Source organism: Narcine bancroftii, chromosome 10, assembly GCF_036971445.1.
Source record: "Narcine bancroftii isolate sNarBan1 chromosome 10, sNarBan1.hap1, whole genome shotgun sequence".
NCBI lineage: Eukaryota > Metazoa > Chordata > Chondrichthyes > Torpediniformes > Narcinidae > Narcine > Narcine bancroftii.
This window is the reverse complement of record NC_091478.1, coordinates 3,495,117-3,515,565: the sequence shown is the minus strand read 5'-3', so window position 1 is coordinate 3,515,565 and position 20,449 is coordinate 3,495,117. Positions and strand designations below refer to the sequence as shown.

At 37.7% G+C, this 20,449-nt stretch overlaps 1 protein-coding gene across 17 annotated transcripts in view; it reads left to right on the top strand.

Moving 5' to 3' along the window:
* The window catches only part of pwwp2b (PWWP domain containing 2B), a 150,693-nt gene that overhangs the window by 1,058 nt on the left and 129,186 nt on the right, over positions 1–20,449 (top strand). For 15 of the 17 annotated variants that reach the window (XR_011345257.1, XR_011345258.1, XR_011345264.1 and 12 more), the window contains exon 2: positions 2,157–3,786. Coding sequence is in view for 5 of the 17 variants with exons in the window: in XM_069899601.1 (XP_069755702.1) it covers positions 2,157–3,771 (1,615 nt within the window). In the remaining 12 variants the exon portion in view is untranslated. Of the gene's footprint in view, positions 1–737; positions 823–2,156; positions 3,787–15,036; positions 15,139–20,449 lie in introns of those variants that run through there. The other 2 variants (XR_011345259.1, XM_069899604.1) reach the window with 2 other exon arrangements.

Here is a 20,449-nt window from a genome sequence, read left to right as displayed (position 1 = left end):
TCAAATTTTAAGCTGTCCTTTAATTGGACTGTCCGATGACACAAACAAAATGTCGATGGAAATCATAACATTAAAGTCCTCAGCATATCATGGGAATGATTGTTCATGTGGCATTCAGCTGATAAATTCCACTTGATCGTGGAGAGATGGCCATGCCTGACTAGATGTTCTCTCAATGAGTTGACATCCTGTTGCTCTTCTCTGCCTGTGATAATTGACAGACCATACACATTTCAAAAGCTGTACACAAATGTAGTATCACCTCAATCCTCCAAAATATTGGGTTATTTTAATGGCTGCATCCTGCAAAGTTCATGAGACTTTTTGTTCTCCCCTACAAAGGATGTATGTTTCTTCAGTAATTAAACACCCAACCCCAACCAACTAATTTTCCCCTGCAACCGCTGCAACCGTGTCTGCCTGTCCCGCGTTGGACTTGTCAGCCACAAACGAGCCTGCAACTGACGTGGACATTACTCCTCCATAAATCTTCTTCCGCGAAGCCAAGCCAAAGAAAGAAATTGCTTATATTCTGTATTTGTCCAAAAGGCCTTCTAGACTTGCATATGTACAAGGCATAATATGCACTTTTTGGGCCATTTTTGAAGCTTTCAGGATTCTGGAATGCAATCTCAATTGACTTCATGGCCATCTGCTTCACACTGGTGAAGATGTATGTTGTTTGTGTCAGGCTTCATATTGCCCAGGCTCACTCTCCTTTCGAAACCAGAAAAATTTGAAGCCAGGATAAAATTCACAGAATCCTGCTTGGAGCCTCATTGCTGTGGAGCAGGTGCAATGCAGTTGCAACCCTTTTCCCTGGTGAGTCCTGACCATTAAAATGAAATACAAGCCCTAGATTCCGTTTCTGTTTGTGCAAGGTGATGTTGATTAGTATGGCAACAGGGAAATAAGTTGCCATGCAAACAAACAGGTTGCACTTCCTTGATTTGTTTCGTGGAAATCATTGTGGAAATACTGTGGCTATTTCGGCCACATGCGCACACTGCAGAGAAGAAGGGACCTGGTAGCTTTTTTGAGAAGACTGGTCTGATTTCAATCAATGTTGGCTGAGATTAACATTTTAGGTGAGGGAAAAAACAAGTGGAGATTAAAGGTTGAACCCCCAACACCCCAGCCAAGAGCCTTATTTTGAAGTCCCCTAACTTACACCCTCTTGCCTCCTCAAAAGAATAATTAAACTGGTAGGATTTTTGCAGTTACAAACCAGGACCTAGTTCACTTCAGGGCAGTTCCTGTACAAGTAAAAACACAATGCTGTAGAAACTTAGCAGGTCAAACTGTGTCCTTTATATAGTAAAGATAAAAATACATACTGACATTTCGGGCTCAGTTTGAGCCTTTCATCAAGATAAGGTTCTGTACAATTTTTACATTTGAAATTGCTTATCTGTAAACAATAAGAATTTTTTTTATTACAATGTCAAATACATCAATGAATTGGTATAAATTTCTTGAAATATTAACTTTCACTCAGGACTTTGAAATCTTATATTTGGAAATGTAAGGTTCCTCATTGCTTCCTCATTGTTTACAAGAAATATCATGGGGAAGTTTAAGAGGCACTTTTTAAAAAAAAAACTCCTCGCTCTCGGGTTGTATTCTTTTACTTCAAATAGCCTGATTGGTCATGTTTAATTTGGAAATACAGTAAAACCCTCTTTTATCCAGAATTCAAGTATCTGGCAAAAAAAAGGAAAATAAATAGGTTAAAAATATGGAAGCTTAAAATTGGCGCGCCTTGCCTTTAGTTTCCAGTCCATGCAACACACAATCTCAAGCAACTGTAAAATTCACTTATCTGCCAACTACCAATCCCCACAGGTGCTGGATGCCAGGGGTTTTATATGATCATACGATGTTAAATAATATGTAAATATGTCCTTGTATCTTTTAATTCAAATTCATGAACTGTGAAGATTTCCTGGTTCTTTTACCTAAAATAAGAGCCATTTTCAGTGACAAGGTTCCCATGGAATCTGATATTGTAATGAAACAATTTGTAATTAATTACTATTTAATTGGGCATTTTCTTGGAACTGTGGCAGTATTGTAACGCAAAAAGTAAATATTTGCATTTTATTCTGAGGAGGTTTGACTATTAACTTTTTGTTTCTTGAATACTTGTCCACCAGGTCTGGTTTGTATGGTTTGCCTGCAAACCAGTTTCCCATAGAACCGTGCAGTAGTGAAGTCCTCGATTGGAAAGAACCGTCAATTGGTCAAACCGAGTCCCAGCCCTGCAACTTAGAACATCCCAAGATGTCAAACCAAGAACCAGTTTCACCTCTTCAGCCATTACCAAAAACTGTGCCTTGTTTTCCTCCTTACTGTGAGGGTGTACCTCTGCCACAACCTTTGGTATTGAGACAGACTTATAATCAGTGGGTTCCTCAGCCACCACCTCGGACAATCAAACGCACAAGACGACGTCTGTCAAGGAATCGTGATCCTGGTAAGCTGATAATGAGCACCATTAGATTGCGACCGAGGCAGGTTCTGTGTGAAAAATGCAAAAATACACTAAATCGTGAGGAGGAGGAGGAAGAAGACGACAAAGATAGACGTAATAATAAGAATGATAAAAAAATTAGCATGGAAGAAAATGAAAAAAGGAAACCTGAGGCAATGTGTTGTGAAAATAGGAAAATAAAAAAGGAGAAGAAAGATGATAAATTTTCTCATGAGGTGGTGCACCGAAGCCCTGTAATTAAAATATCGTATAGCACTCCTCAAGGTAAAGGGAAGGTTGTGAAAATTCCCTCACGAGTACATGGCTCCATTGAGCCCTTTTGTCCTAAACGGTTGATGCAAAATGAAAGTGTGGACCAGGACAAGAATACAAATTGTGATGAGATGGAGGTTCTTCCAGAAAAGTCATTTTCTAGTCCATCTGGGACAATTCCAAAGCTTAAACTCACTAGGCCTTTGCATTCCATGGCAGATGTCCCACCACCTCGAATTCGATTAAAACCTCATCGGCTCAGTAATGGGGACAGTGTTGCCATTTATAAGGCTGAGCTTGTAGATAGTATAAATAGTGATGTGCATCCTTCAAGGAGATCCGATAGTGGTACGCTTCATTCTGAAGAATCGACAGGAAAGAGTTCAGTGGAGACATCGGGCAGTTCTGGAGAGGAGGACCAATGGAGGTACAAAAGGAGTCGTCGTAGCAAGGATCAAGATGATCTGACTGTATATTTAAGTTATAGGAAAAAAAGAGCAGATTCATCAAGTTTGTCAGTCTGTAGTAATGATAGTCTTGATGAATCAAAGTCTTCTAGTTCAGAAATAACTTCACCGGAAATGTGTGATTTTGCACCTGGAGATGATGCATCAGTGTCATCTTCTTCCAAAGAAGAAAAGACTGTGCCACCCTTAACTGTGAGACTTCATACCAAAACTGTCACTAAATGTGTAACAACAGAAGGCAGGACTATATCTGTGGGAGATATCGTCTGGGGGAAAATTCATGGCTTTCCCTGGTGGCCTGCGCGTATTCTTGGAATTAGTGTTAACAAGAAGGAAAATGGGACACCAATGTGGCAGGAAGCTAGAGTGTCTTGGTTTGGATCACCGACAACATCACTGCTTTCAGTGTCAAAGGTGTCCCCATTTTTGGAGTACTTTAAGTTGAGGTTTAACAGAAAAAAGAAAGGAGTGTACCGAAGGGCGATTACAGAAGCTGCCAAGGCAGCTGATCACCTGACACCTGAAATTCGATCTCTTCTTTCGCAATATGAAACTTAAACTGGGCCAAAACAGGTGAGTGAATGTTAAAATTGGCTTCTTGAATTTTATCTCGTATATGATTAATGCATGATTAAAATAAGTCATATGACTGAGTCCAGGAGAATTGTTCCCTGAATAACACTGATAAATCAACTCGGAAAACCTAACAGTGTAGAGAGAATTGTAGAATGGTATATTTCTGAATATGAGCATTGGGTAGTAAAAGGGTAGCAAGAGACTTTTTGTAGATCTTTGAATGCTGGCCCACGGAACCATGTGTGAAACATTGTGATTAGGTGCCACCTTCTTGTAAGCAGCTATGTAATTTTCTGGGATGATAGGACCAAAAAAAAAACGATTAATACTCTGGTCAATTGATTGGCTGAAATCCATAAACATTTTTCTTCTTGAATGAACCTCTGATACAGAAAGCAACATTTTCACCAGTTAATTTCCCTATCTTAAGACATTGCAAGTTCCCGGTGAGGCACAAATACAATAGTTGTATTTACACACTGCCTAAAAATATAAACATGCCAATCACTGTATGCTTATTTTCTAGGTATACTTTTTTCCTGCAGAGTCTGTGGGTGGATGTCTTAAATCCCAGGGCTGTCCTCATCCTTGAGAAACTGAGCAAAACCAATCTTTGGAAATGCATCAATCCTCATTTGGGAGTTTTTATGCTTGCAGATCTTTAATCTGAATGGATCCAGCTTTTAACATGAATAAGTTTGCTAGATGTAAATTATTCTGGCAACTCGCTGCTTGATTTTTTATTTCCCCATAGTCTCTTTCATTCTTGTTTTACATGAAGGGACCAAAACTGGAGGCAATCAATCAAATGTAACCAAACCCAGGTTGGAAGATAATGCTGTGCTTTATATTTGAAGTAGGTTGGAGACATTCATATAATTTGAGAATCATTTGAGAAAAATTCTCCTGGTGAATTTGCATCTGCAGAAATTAATTTTCCACCTTTTTGCATCTCTTAAATTTTTATTTAAATTTAGACACGCAGCACAATAACAGCCTGTGCCGCCAAATTAACCTACATCCCCAGTACGCTTTGATAGTGGGAGGAAACCGGGACACCCAGAGGAAATCCGTATGTTCTGGGAGAACGTACAAACTCCTTACAGTGCAGGATTCAATCCCTGGATCCAATCACTGGCGCTGTAACAGCGTTGCGCTAACTACTACGCCAAGTGTGCTGCCCATATCTTGCAATTTGCAGACCTTTCCTGGCATGTACATTGAGGCAATAGGGTGACACAGTTGTATAGTTGAGTGGTGGTCTGCTGCCTTAGCTCAAATGACCTGGTTTCAATTTTGACAAATGTGATGATTCTGTAGAATTTTGTTCTCTCTGTGACTGGATGGGTTTACCTGGGTAGCTTCAGTTTTTTTTCCCCACATCAGTAATGCTGGTTAGTTACTTTGTCACTGAGTTATCTCCTGATGTAGCGTGGACATCGAGTCCACGCTGCTGAAGATCCAGCTGCGCTGGGTGGGTCACGTCTCCAGAATGGAGGACCATCGCCTTCCCAAGATCGTGTTATATGGCGAGCTCTCCACTGGCCATCGTGTCAGAGGTGCACCAAAGAAGAGGTACAAGGACTGCCTAAAGAAATCTCTTGGTGCCTGCCACATTGACCACCGCCAGTGGGCTGATCTCGCCTCAAACCATGCATCTTGGCGCCTCACAGTTCGGCAGGCAGCAACCTCCTTTGAAGAAGACCGCAGAGCCCACCTCACTGACAAAAGGCAAAGGAGGAAAAACCCAACATCCAACCCCAACCAACCAATTTTCCCCTGCAACCGTGTCTGCCTGTCCCAAATGAGAGGATAAATGGATTTACTATGAGAATGAGCATTGATTTGGTGGGCTGAATGCCACCTTTCGATGTCATAAGAAAGAAAATATGAAATTGGAACTATTATTCTGAACACTGATCTTGTGAGACTTCACTGGTAATTGGTAGTCTCAGCAGATCTGCAGCCTTTAACTTCTATCTTACTGGAATGCAGCTAATACATCATCTTCAAATATTCTCACTGATCGAAGAGAGTTCCACCTTGTTGGCCATTGGGCTGAAACACCTCACCTGCCAACTGTAACTGCTGGTATTTTCCTTTTTTAAATTGCTGTTCAGTCAGTCGATAGATTGATGAAACTCTTCATCACTAATCGAGGTGCAGATTTTCCAGTCCAGTGGGGGATGGCAATCTCCTGCAATTTATGTTGGTGGGCAGCTTCAGGAAACCAGGCATTGAGTTGTAGAGGACCAGGTCTCATGATGATGTGGTTCTCAGTGGGGGAAGTCAAACTGTCTTTAATGCTATTTCTTAATTTTGTTCACTGATTGGGTAGAGCAATTGCAGTTTTGATAATTGGTTTCTCTGAACATTGCAAATGGATTCCCAATATATTTTCATCTATTAGTTGAGAGAATCAAAAGGAAAAAGTCCCATTTTTAAGAGTTGAAAAATAAATGTTAGAGTTCTTGCTAATATGAAACTGGCAGACTTCTAATTGATTAGAATGTGAAACATGTGGAGCAAGCAGAAATGAATGCCAAAATCGGTGTAATAGTTCTGTGTGCTCCTCTGACAGCCTTTGGTAATGTTCGTGTTTTAACATTTTGTCTCACGAGGATTTTTTGGGTTTCTGCTGTCCTGTTCGTATACTCTTGTATGATTACTCATTAGTTGGGAATGTAACAAGTTAATTCAGCTTCATGGTGTTCGGGTACATCTGGTCTGGATCTTTATGATCAATTGGATTAAAAATGTATTGTTCTTTTTAAACTTGGCAATTGTAAAATGGCCAACCATTGAGACCTTTCAGAATCTAGTTTCCCTTGTTGGAGTTGTCCTTCTCAAAAAAGTAATCCTGGATCAAGTGAACTGCTAAAGATGTCAAAGATTTGCAAAACACGTTGCACATTTCTGTTCAGAGAGTTGTGTTCTTGGCCACAGCATAACTCCTGTTTTTAATTGTCTAAAATTCATACTGCAATTACTAAGAGTTAATTATCTGCAATGAAGTCCATAGCAGTTGAGCAATTGAGACAGGAGTGAAGGAAGACAGATGCAAAGTAATTATCTAACATCCCTACCATACAGAGTCAGTTTTCAGTTTCTTTTAAGCTATCTTTTGTGTGGTCTTGTTAAATCTTCAGTGGGCATTTGGCGTGCCTCAGCTAAAAATGTGTTTGGAGTTGTTACTAAAGTTGGTTATATTTGATGTTCATTTTTGATGTCAGTTCTATTTTTAAAAATTCTGCAAGCTATTTAATTTTATTGTTCAGAAGTATTTCCCTGTACATGGAACAGGTTAGCTATTTTTGGGGTTTTTGTATGTGCTTTTATTTCCCCCACAAACTTGAGTCTGACAAAATTTTGTTATCGAATGATTTGTGAAGACTGTCCACTCTGGCAATTAATTTCTCAATATATTCATTGTCTTCAGTATCACCTTTTTCAAATTTCAGCTGCTCTTGTAATATTAGCTGTCTTGATGTGATGTATCATAGTCTTGTTTCTGATTGGTGTGCATTCAGCTGGACAAGACTTTATTTGAAACTTCATGTTCTGGGCAGTGGCTCTGACTGAGAAAGTGCTATAATTTCAATGGTCACAAGTCACCTTAATATGGGCTTCCATATTTTGCATAGAATTGGAAGTCAAAGCAAACTTGAATAAACTTTTTAAAGCATATAATTATAGAGCAACATTAAGTTATGGTACATATTTATAACTTGTTAACACTCAATGTGGCTTTTAAAAGTCTTGAATTTAATCTGTGGTGCAGACGTGTTGTCGAAAAGATTTGTTGTAATTAAGATCCTGGTTTTATTTCTGAATATTTTTTAATGTATTAGTTTTATCATAATTTTGTATTGGCTCATGCAGTAAGCAATAAACTGAGAATGAGGCCTTGTTTTCTCATTTATGATTTAATTGTAAGTTTTGTGTTCTTTTTTGATAAATCCCTGAGCAATATTAGATAATTGCATTTCAATATTACTCAGGTAGCAACATTTATAAATGCATTTGCTCTTAGTAGGACCATAGAATTCAACGTAGTTTTGAATTTATAGGGTTAAATGCCATGAATTTGAAATGGAATAGCATTTAATGATCACAAATTTCAAGATATTTGATAATCTTCAAATTACCATCTGAAAATAATTTTGAATGTATTCATGGATTTTCAAAGTAAAGGGGACTTGGTGGGGCCTCAGTTATAAGGTTTTTTTTGCGCTTTGCAGCCATTTTGCAACGTCTGTTCAATGATTTGTAATGGATGTGGCCTTGAATAGCCTTCATGCTTTGTCTATAATTAGAATAATCCCTTTAAATAGGTTTTAATTATGTTACATTTGAAAACATCTGGTCAATCCTTAACATCAAGATACTTTTACAGCACAAGATAATTAATCTATTGAAATTTAACTTGTCAACTTTTTGGTGTTTACTTTTAAAAGCTTTTTCTATTCATTGCAGTCATGGGATTGGGAGGGTGAATGGAGACAATATTTTTGTTTTGCTGGGTAATTGTTAATAGTGAAAAGAACTCTACTCCTTGTTTCAAAATATATTATGTATTACACCAGTTTTATTTTTACATTTAAACTATGCCATTATTGACATTTAATTTTGAACCAGTAAATGTATCACTAGGTGCATCGCATTACAGCAGCAATTTTTCATCCCTGCAAAACCTGTAGCTTGAGATGGATAATTGACTGCAAGATTTCATAAAAGTCGGCTTGTCTGATACAAAGTCTAAAAGGCCTTGCCTTCAATGTGCTTTTGTAAACATCTCATTCAGATCACTTTCTGTACTATAATTACTTGGCTATATTTGGAGTGGCTGCCCACTGAAAAGGAAAAAAAATGCATTTACTGGACCATTTCACAATATTTTAAATTAATTTTTGAGGTGTCTGTGGATAAGTTATTGACTAGGATACTTTCAGATTTGTTATAAATGATGGGGATGTGGGTGCAGAAACAACACATTTCATTTGGGCTGCAGTTCTAATACTATGTACAATTTCTCCACAAAAGGAATAAAGGCATTGTGGCTCTTCCAACATGATGCGTAAGAATGAAAGTTTTAGCTACAAAAAGAGATTAGATGTTGTGACTATCCACCATTGTTCGAAGTGGTTTAGTGGATGGAGAGTTTTAACAAGACAAACTCCTGGTGACAGGTCTTCAGATTTAAAATGATCAGAGGGATTTTTTTTCTTCTCTAGTGCCTTTTGGAGGCATTTATAATGACCCTATTATTTCTGTAACCTATATTATGAAAAATAATTTTTTTAATTTGGCTGTTGGCTGAAGATAAATTTTGAATGAATTTAAACAGCAAATTAGAGGCAGAATGATTGCTTCCTTGAGAAGTGTAAATTGTGGCACATGTTAAGGTTTTGAATTTTTATGTTTTTAATTGTTCAGATTGGGGTTGTTTTTAATTGGTGTTTTCCAACTATTTAAAGTTAATCTTGTCTTTAAAGTGCAATTAAAGTGAAATTGATTGGGACAATAAATGCAGATTTCTGAACCATATTCTTTACAGATTCAGGATTATTTTTCATGGATTTGTGGGTTTTTTTCGGTTTCTCATCCCACTCAATTTTTATTCTTCTGTCCTCACTAACCACCATTTTATAAAAAACATCATTTTATTGCAAATACATTAGAATAATTACTAGTCCAGTAGGAATTTGAAACTGTGTAGGATGCTTTAAGCAAATTCTGCATGGAGTTATATTAGAATTCAAAAGTAAATTTTCTATGTCGGACATAAGAGTTTTTGTATTTTTGGCTAGGACTTGATTATTCAATAAAATTCAACTCTAATTATATTTTTTAATACAATCTGAGGTCCAACTTGAGTTTTTAAATCTTGGAGTATATTTTTCATGGAAAAGTTGTTATTGAATATTTTCAGTTGTTCGAAATTTGGTCTATTGAAGATATGGCACTTATCTCTGCCATATTTCTGAATAATGCAAGGTTATGTAGTTGTTTTGAGGCCTGATGTCCAGTTACAATGCTTTTGGTTGGCTTTTGATAGAAGACCAAGTGCCTATTTAAGGAAACTGTGAAAAACCCATGTTTAAAATAAATTCATGGGTTACCAATTCATGGAATCAGTTTCTGTGCTGCATGACCATGGCCCACAGTGCCCATGTCAACTCTTAAGTAGCATTTGGTACCAATTTCATTTTCCAGCACTTGGTCTGTAGCCTTTTATGCCACAACAATTCAAGTACAGTAAAATCCCAGGTATCTGGCACCTATGGGGGATGGTAGCTGCTAGACAAGTGTATTTTCTGGTTGCTTGAGGCTTGCTCTTGCAATGCCTAACTAGTACACCTGTATTAAGAATAAACAGTTTAAAAAAATATATTGTACTTTCACTGACAAACATCATTGGCATGAATATATAAACCTTTAAGCATTTTACTTTATTTTCAATCACATTCTTTGAAAACATTTAACCATCACTGCATTTGCAGGTTCCTCCTCTCCACAGAGCTGACTGAAAGACAAACAATAACATTAAAGATAATTACCTTCCCTCCCCCAAGTTTACAGATAAAGCCTCTGACTGGGCAAACTTAGTAAGCAGGGATAAGGAGACACTGTAAGAGAGTCACCCCAATGGTGAGTGGCATCAACCAGCTCTTCAACCTGGACAACGCCATTGCTATTTCACACAACTTTATTCAAACACCTGCTAAGAGCAAGGCTCGACCAAGGTCCTCCCTCCGCTGGCTGAATATTTGCTTTCATCTTCACCAAAGGTGTAACTTCAGAGAACATTTACTTTTACAATTTTAAACTTGTGTAATTTTTATTTTATTCTTGCTTATTTTCATTTTTAAAACATTTTCTGTTTTTGGCAGATAACAGGGCTTTACTGTATTGATCTAGATATTTAAACATGAGGATCTATCCCTCCAGATTGCAGCCACCCTCTTGGTGGGAATAATTCTTCCTCCGATCCCTTTCTTACTCCAAACCTATGCTTTTTCCTTATAACAGCTTTGCTAGAGGATAGATAAGATGAAAAATTCCCCAATTTATACCCCTTAATTTTGTATATCTCTATCAGGACCCCTTCTGTCATAAGGAAACAAATCCATCTTAAACCGTTTTTCCTCAAAGTGAAATGCCCCATCACTGGCAGGAACCTTGCAAATTTCCTCTTCGCTCTCTTCACTGTAATCCTGTTGTTCCTTCAGTGTAGTGATCAGAACTGCACAGTACCCCAGGTTGAGTCGAACAATTATTTTATAAACTTGTACCATAACATTCAAGCTTTTTATTCTGTGCCTTGCCAATTTTCAATATCCCACTGTCACTACCTTATTAAATGTCCTGCCATCTTTAGGAATTCTTTGTTCTTTCAATAAAGGTAAATGCAAATCTGAAAGCAGTCTTTTTTTCTAATCCTGTCACCACAATGCCTGCGTTGTTTGACTTTTGAAATAGCTCTTTATCTTAAAAATAATAAAATTATTCATATGAACAGGTTTAAAAGTATTATGTGTAATAGTTTATGCCTTAAATGTCTGCATAAAACTCACATTTTGGTATTGTTCCTTATTGAAAGGAAAAGAAAAATTGGTGATTTGAAAATTGAAAAATATGATGCTAAAGTCTGAAACAGAATCAGATATGGCTGAAAACACTTGACAGGTCACAGCATCTGTGGAATGAGAAACAATAGTTCAGGTTAAAGATCTTTTAGAAATAGTAAAGTGAGGAAACAACTTGGTTGATAGAGGAATGGCTAAACTAATGTGACTGCAGCCGATCAGCTATTTTGCTTGTCTGTGCAGCCATCTGGTTGATTAATAAAGGAAGTTAAGAGGAAAAAGAAAATTGTGGGGGCATGTTAAAGTTGTTAAACACAGATTTGAGCTGTTGCTAAGATCTATTATGTGTAATAGTTTATGCCTTAAATGTCTGCATAAAACTCACATTTTGGTATTGTTCCTTATTGAAAGGAAAAGAAAAATTGGTGATTTGAAAATTGAAAAATATGATGCTAAAGTCTGAAACAGAATCAGATATGGCTGAAAACACTTGACAGGTCACAGCATCTGTGGAATGAGAAACAATAGTTCAGGTTAAAGATCTTTTAGAAATAGTAAAGTGAGGAAACAACTTGGTTGATAGAGGAATGGCTAAACTAATGTGACTGCAGCCGATCAGCTATTTTGCTTGTCTGTGCAGCCATCTGGTTGATTAATAAAGGAAGTTAAGAGGAAAAAGAAAATTGTGGGGGCATGTTAAAGTTGTTAAACACAGATTTGAGCTGTTGCTAAGATCTTGAAAGAAAAGGGGAATTCTAGAAATGCCAAGTAGACCAATTGAATAGGAGGAAGGGGGAAAAAAAAGGCAAGACACAGCTGATCAGGTCTGGCAGCCTCTAACTTGCATTTCATAGCTTTTGCCTGTCACCTTATCGACATTCTCTCTAACTGTTCTCATCAATCTATCAACCAAATGGCTCCATGAAGTGAAGTCACCTCAGCAACGCTGGGCTTACCCATAACCCAATCAAAGATTAATTTCGTTCCATCTGTCTTTCCCGTGCCCTTTCTCTCGGCAATCTAAAACTAACTTGTTTTGCTCGCTTTGCCATTTCTGAAGAAGGGACTCTGATCTGAAACATTCTATTTTTCTTTCCACAGATACTGCCTGACCTACCATGTGTTCACAGCATTTCCTTTTTTTAAAAAAAAAACCTATTGAATAATGCGTTGTTGTCCACATCAGTCTAGTACTCTCCCTACCTTGTTTTTCAAACCATGACTGGTTAAGATGTCAGTCGCTGACCCCCTCCACTGCCCGCCCCCTCCCCTCTTTGAATTGTACAGTACTGTAGCAAGAGATTGATACTTCTCAGCAGAAGGTAAGAGAAATTACAAAACTAATTCATTATCCCTTTGCTACCTATGATTGTATTAATTTGGACATGACATGGGCTTGACAGATGGATGCAAAATGATTACTCTAACTTGGTTTATAGCAAGAACCACAATCTCAAATTAAGGACACTAAAAAAAGAGACCATTTTCTTCCAGAATTAGTGAATCTTTTGAATTCTCTGCCCAAGAGGGCTGAGTTGGCCTAGTTGCTGAGGTGTATTCATGGTGATGATTAAAAGATTAAGATTGGGTTTGTGCATGAAAGTGGGGCTGAGGTCAGTACCAGGGGTCCTTATGAGCACAACAGCACCAGGGGTCCTTATGATCTTGGCCAAACAGGTGCAAGAGTCCAAGTACCTTGCTTTTGCTACTTGTATTCAATGTGGCATTGTGTCATATAATTTTTGGATTTCTTTAGAACCTATTCCTTTTTTCCTTGTGGTGATTCACTTCTGTATGGGGAAACCTTGCATGTCAATATCTTGTCTAGCACTGGGTGCAGAACTAATTTTTTTTAAACAGATTAATATGGCCTGTGGAAGAAGGCAGAGGATATAAATTTTCATATTAAAGCTATAAACTGATTTTCTAAATGTGCTGTAATTTGCAATTGGACTTGCATTGTTCTGTTTACTTTTCAGCTCCATTATGCCTACCAGATCCACAGAAACTAACGTTAAAAAATGCTATTCCTCACCAAACCAGTTCCTATTTTTTGTAATCTGTCGTTCTCCAATCCTAAATCCTGTGCTTCATTTTTGTATAAGTTTGTTTACTGCTGTCCTTTAAATGGAATTGAATCTCAGTCCAGTTTTGAGAAAATGACCTTGGATGCGAGTACAATTTTTTAAAGTTTTATTTTCCATTTGAAGTTGCCTTTTATTTTTGTTTCAAACGTCATGTTTCTGGGTATTTACTCGGGTTGGTGTTGGCTTGAATTAGTCATTAAAATCTTTGGATATTTAAGAAATAGGAGTAGGTTGTGTTGCTTCTTGAACCTCTTCTGCCATTCATAAATAAAATGGCTGATCTGATCACTTTTCTGTCATTTATAACCCTTGACCTTCCTAACTACCCATCAACGCTCAAAAAGTTGCATAACTCAGAGAAGAAATTCATTTTCATCAGTCTTGAATAGATGAATCATAAGTCTGAAATGCCCTTGTCCAGATTCCCATGCAAAGGGACTTTGTGCGACCAGCTCTCATTTTTCTAAACTCCAGTGAGTATAGCAGCCTCATCCTCTCAGAAATTGGCCTACACTATCTCAAATCCATGTCTCCTTTTTTAAATAAGGAGAGCAAAACTATGTACATTTATTCATCTGTGGTCTTGACAGTGCAAAATTACAGCAAGAATTTCCCACTTTTCATGTTTTAAAAGGGCAATATATTTGCCTTCATTTATATTTACTGTACTCTGGTTTGTGTCTTTCATACTTGGCACCCTCTGTCTAGCAATATTCTGTTGGTCTCCCTTTATTTCAATAAATATTCTGCCATTTCCATTTTATCTCCAAATTTTTGTCCACTCTGAACTACGTTTAATCAACTTTCAGACTAGTTGCATTTTCCCTGCAACTTGTTTTTCTACCATTGGCAGATTTGTAGTAATTTATTCATAAAAGTCATAAATATTGTAATAACTGAGGCACAGATCCCTGGGCCATCCCACTAATTACAACTTGCCAACCTGAAAATAATAGTTTTCTTATTCTGTTCTATTAGCCAGTTTTCACAAACATTTTTCAATATTACCCACAAAGTGTTGAGTATTTGTGTAATGACCTTTTAATGCAACATTTTATAGAATATCTCTGGAAATCTAAACAAACGACATCTATGAGTGGTTCTTTCATCCCTAGTTTCATTTTCAAAGAATGGTAATGAATTTGTCGAAAATGATTTCCTTTTCATAATTATTTCATTTTGCTTTATTTTCTAATTGTCCACTTGGTAAAGAAATCTAGCATTTTCTCAGTAAGATGCAATCTGATAATATGCCGTCCTAATTTCTTTAATAAGGTTGTCGGATTTGTAGTTTTCCAAAGCATTGGCATCTTTCTGGGATATCTATAGTGTGGAATGCAGGGCAAGGAATGAGAGGAACTACACTTGATCTTAGCCAAAAGACTGAGAAGCAATTGAGGAGTAAATAAGATTTGTCTAATAGAGCATTCTTCTGCTATTGGCAACTAAGATCTTTTTCGAGGGACAAATTGGGACCATCTATGACTCTGCTCATGTGTAGTGATAGGGAGATTATAATTCGAAGGGGAACTGTGCGTACATTTATTTCTATTATGTATTTCATATTCCAGAGTGAGAGCCGAAAGGTGGGAGTCTGACTTGGGCACAACAATCCATGAGCAGTGCTGGTCTGATCTGTGTCTGGACAGCATGACCGCTATTATTAATGCCAGGTATAGGTTGGTGCAATACAATTTTCTCATCACAGAAATTACATAAATCTAAATCAAATCTCAGAAATGTGCTTTAGGTGTGGAGATTGGAACCTTTATCCATTCAACCTGGCTGTTGAGATCCTTCTGAGAGGACCAGGGGGACATTCTGGGGAAAAAAAAAATTACAAAGGTGGATTTTTCACTAGTTCTGGAATTGTACCTTCTGGGGAACATTATGAACGTGTCCAAGTACCAAACTCAGTCTGTGAAGGTTGCCTTGGTGGTAGCCAGGAAATGTATAGCAGTCACATGGAAGTCTGACTTCCAACTAAACATTACACAGTGGAATATGGAAATGCAGAGTTGCATTCCCATGGAGAAAATCAAATTCAATTTAAGGAAGACATATGACACATTCATTAGAGTGTGGCAACCTTATCTGAGTATATTGGTTTGCAGATATGATTATCCCTCTTTGGAACATGGGTATTGAAACAGTCCTTCCCAGCAGAGAGGTGACTAGGATCAAGGAAATGGGATGTGGCATAGATGACGTACTCTATTAGTTTTTTTTCTTTTTATTCCTTACCTTTGGTTACTCTGTCACCTTGGTTGTTCTTTTCCTAGGTTTTTTTAGGGGTCATTGACACCACTGGTGTTTTTCGTATCTGTATAATTTGTACGACTTTATTCCTGATTGTATTAGGGGTGGGTGGGGGAATAAAAACAGACTTTTATAAAGTTGTTGGAGGAGATTGTATTGTGGATTTGAATTGAGACTGTGAAAATCAAAAATAAAATAATTTTTTTAAAATGTGAGAAATTTGCTGGAATTTAGAGTAATTAGCTTGCAAGTTCCTTTCCTCCATTTTAAAAATTTGCTCCCTTCTCTCTTCGTGTATTCAGATCTGAACTGGTTTGTTTGTGTTTTCTTCTAACTCTACATGTTCTGACTTCAAGTTATTCTCAAGCATATTTCTGCAAATTTTATTTTGATCCATCTATATGAAGATTAAAGTCACCCAAGATCATTAGTTCTAAAATAAACATACAGAGGAGAATTCCGCAGGATTAGAAAGCTATCACTACAAATTTAATCCCCTTATTTGAGTGTATGGGCGCCAAATTTGTTAAAACATAGAGTACTTATTTCCTAAATTATAAGTAATTTTTTTATAAAGGAAATGCAACTTTGAATTCAGCATGCCACCTTGGCACAGTTAAAGATGTATCCGATTTCCAACTAATTGCAATATGCTTTCTTGCTACCGCTAATGCTAATTTAGCAAATTTCAATTGGTAGTTTCAATTTAGGACCTACACCTTTAATATTTCCTAATAAAAATAAATCAGGACTAAGCAGAAAAACAATTTCTGTAACTTGTTCCAAAACGTTACGTATAGTCACCCAAAAAAGTCTTGCATTGGGACAAGACCACATTGAATGTATAAAAGATCCTACATCTTCACTACACCTAAAACATTGATTGGATAAATCAGATTTCAATCTATTCAACTTCTGTGGTGTAAGATATAATTGATGTAAAAAAATTCTATTGAACAAATCTATATCTTACATTTGTAGTATTAGTTATACAATCTGTACATAAATTTTTTCCCCACATTGGTTGATCTATTGCAATGTTCAAATCTATTTCCCATCTCTGTATAGATCTATATTATCCTAGTTTAGGAGTTCCTACTTGTAATAATAAATGTATCAAATAAATACATTTTTTGAACTGGTTGAACTGGTTGAAATTGTAACTCATAATTTCCCATCTTCAATTTGTGACTGCAATGTTCTGAACTTCCCCTCAAGGAAATTTAAATGTAATCATTTTGTTTCTCATGACAGATTCTGATGACTTTCCCACTTCTAACTTTGTCTCTTGAATTTTTCAAATAGTAGATAGAAATTGAGATTTTTTTCCCCTCCGTACAAGGAGACAGTTTATGAAAGAAGTTTTAAAAGAGAAGCAGCTGATCAACAACTTTTCTAATGTGATAGAAAACATTTAAGAACTTGGAAATCTGTCTGTTTTTATTGGTGAATATATTTATTCCTTTACTTTATTTTCCTTTTTATTACTCCCTGGTACCTTTCCTTATTTCCTTTCCCTAAAGACCTGTGCATAATAGGAATTTAGTAGCTCTGATATTTCCCAATTTCTTATCCTACTAATATTGCAGCTTTGTCTTTGATTGTTACTTCTCTTCTGCCATAAATCATGTGTTGAGTGGTGTTAACTGGGTTTCCCTCTTTTTATCTTTAATTCATTCAGATATTGCACATCGCTAAATCTGCTATGATCCCTTGATGTACGAATATTCTCAAAGTTTCTGAATGGACTTAAAATAATAGTATTGCATAAAATTTTCATTTTGCAATGAATTTTGCCAAGAGTGGCTGTAAAACAACAGCCCCTGTCTTTATGTGTCCACTTCCTGTAACTTCAGTTCCAGCCTCCAAAATCATCAATGACCACTGTTTTACATAGGGAGACAGTGGAATTAACTAATAGGGGTAAGGCACTAGACTAATGCATCCATTGTAACATACTAGAATTGTGAATCATTTTCTATTTTCCCCAAGATATAAGCAAGCTTTTAGAAAATTGCAGTTTTCACATTTCTTTGAGATTGATATTACTTGCTTTTCACTTTCAGTGGAATACCACATGCAGTAAAATCCCTGTTATCTGGAGTTCAAGTAACTGGCAAAACACGTGGAAAATAAATAGATTAAAAAAATACAAAAGTTTAAAATTGGCACGCCTTGCCGTAGTTCACCAATCATGCAACGTACAGTCTCAACTGGAAAATCCACTTATCTGGTATCTACCAGTCCCTATAGGTGCTGGATACCAATGGGTTTGCCTTTTAAATTTTCCATAGCTTCTCTGATCCCCTGGTTTGTTTTAATAGATTATCTATGTTGGCGGTGGCGCACTATTGATAGGATTGTGTTTAGGGCGATGAGGAACAAATACAGTACAATGTTATCTCCATCCTTTAATGTTGAACTATTGCACTGTCGTTGGAACTCTATTCATACAGGAAAAGGAGGGAGAGTATAATGTGCTCTTTGGGCTGTACCTCAATGATTTCGGGCATTAGGCAAGTCAAATGGCTCAACATAGCCAATTTTTGACTTGCTCATAATTTAGGATTCTCACAAGACATGAAAATAATAAAAATATTCTGATGCTGGAAATGCTATAAATGATCAGTAGATTAGTGCAAAGAGAAAGGGTTGAGAGAAATGCTATAAATGATCAGTAGATTAGTGCAAAGAGAAAGGGTTGAGAGAAATGCTATACATGATCAGTAGGTTAGTGCAAAGAGAAAAGGTTGAGAGAAATGCTATAAATGATCAGTAGATTAGTGCAAAGAGAAAAGGTTGAGAGAAATGCTATAAATGATCTGTAGATTAGTGCAAAGAGAAAGGGTTGAGATTTCTTCAGGAATCCTACCTAGAAAATGCAATATTCCCAGAACCATCAACATCACTGAAATAGATGAACTCTTTCTTTCTCAAGATTGTCTGCCTGTTGAGTGTTTTGAGTATGTTTTGAAAAATAAAAACAATACATATTATTCCTTTGCATTTTATGAGCTATTAGTTTTTTGTTTTACTTAATGTGGATTTTGGTTTCAATCCTGTTGCTCTTTCAGCTTTTTCTAAAATTTCTGTCCCTGATGGACAAGCCAAGTTTAAGTTTAAAAAAAAAGATGCTGCCAGAGTTGCTGTAACGGCAGCCTTACCGGTAGTGAAGACCCAGGAAGAATGGGAAACCCAGACACAGCACTCCCCCAGGGGTCCAACAACCCAGACCAACTCCTGTTGGCTCTATACAGGATTTAGATAGTCTGTTAAAGGAACCGATTAAAGGTGGTTTATTTTGAAATCCTTTGACTCTGGGTTCTGGGCCCAAGATGGTTGTGGTTGTGTTCGGCAGCTGCCTCAAGTGGTTGTCGACTCCAGGAAAGCATAGGACTGGCGCAGGCCACTAGAAAACAGGAGTCTACTTCCCCACTTGAGGAGGAGATGACCCATTGGATGGTGACCACAGAGGTGGACCAGCAAGGAACTCTAAGGCTGAGAACTGCAGGCTGTTGGTCACTCAAGCAAGGAGCTCATGCAGGCTGGAGGCTGCTGGTGACTGCAGGCAAGGGACTTGCACCAGGCTGGAGACTGGCTGACGGGTACAAGGTAACAGAACTGAGATGTGAGAGTGTGCTGAGAGCTTCCTGATCATGTCAGAGATTTGGATCTGGACCTCGAGTTGCTGATGGTTTGGACTGAAGAGTGTGTGGCTGCGGGATTCTGGAGGAACTCCCTTTTGATTTTTCACTCTCTGATTGTAAGGGGCGCTAGACAATTTCTGCTGATGGTAAATCTTTGACTGCTTTATGGTGAACTAAAGGAAATTTTGTGTAATATTGCATTCTCTGTTTTAATACATGACAGTAAAGGAATCTTGAATCTGAATAAACACCTTAATCACTAAGGAGAAGGATCTGCTTTAAGGTTCATTTCTAGTGACCAAGGATGTTCTTCATTTGGGGAATGTGGCCTGTATATGGGAGTTTGCTCTTGTGTCCAAAATTTGGTGCACGACTGATAGGGGAGGGTCAAGAAATGTTTTTGCGTGGGAGATGAGATGGGCTGAGCTCAATGGGTAAATGGGGATCAGGGTCAGAACACCTTTAGAAAAAGTTGGGACTGAGGTGATTTAGCTTGGAGTGTGGGCTTGAGAGGGGAAGGCTGATAATGGAAGAAGTCAAAGGATTATGGCTGTAGACTTCATTTTATGCGTGCGCGTGAGTCACCACGCTCCATGACATGTACACGCTGACCCCAGCTGACACAGCCAATGCAGGGCCGAGCTAATTGCATATGCGCTGCCACACTCATGGCACATGCATACTGGCCGACATTGTGGCCCCTCAGCTGACACAACTGGGGCCGAGCCAACCACGTATATGCCTCTATGCTCCAGCTCCGTAACGGTGCTGGGTCTAGTGCCTGCGTCGATGTGAAGAGGCCTATGGGCCCCATAGGATACTGCCAGGTAATGGCTCTTACAGTTGGTGACATATGGAGTTCCACAAGCTTCTGTTCTGGGACCCCTGCACTTTGTGATTTTTGTAAACAATCTGGACAAAGAATTAGATGGATAGGTCAGTAAGTTTGCAGATGACATGATGTTGCAGTTGTTGTGGATAGTGTAGAAAATTGTTGTAGGTCAAAACAGGATATAAACAGGTTGCAGGGTTAGGTGGAGAAGTAGCAGATGATGTTCAGGCCAGATAAGTGTGAAGT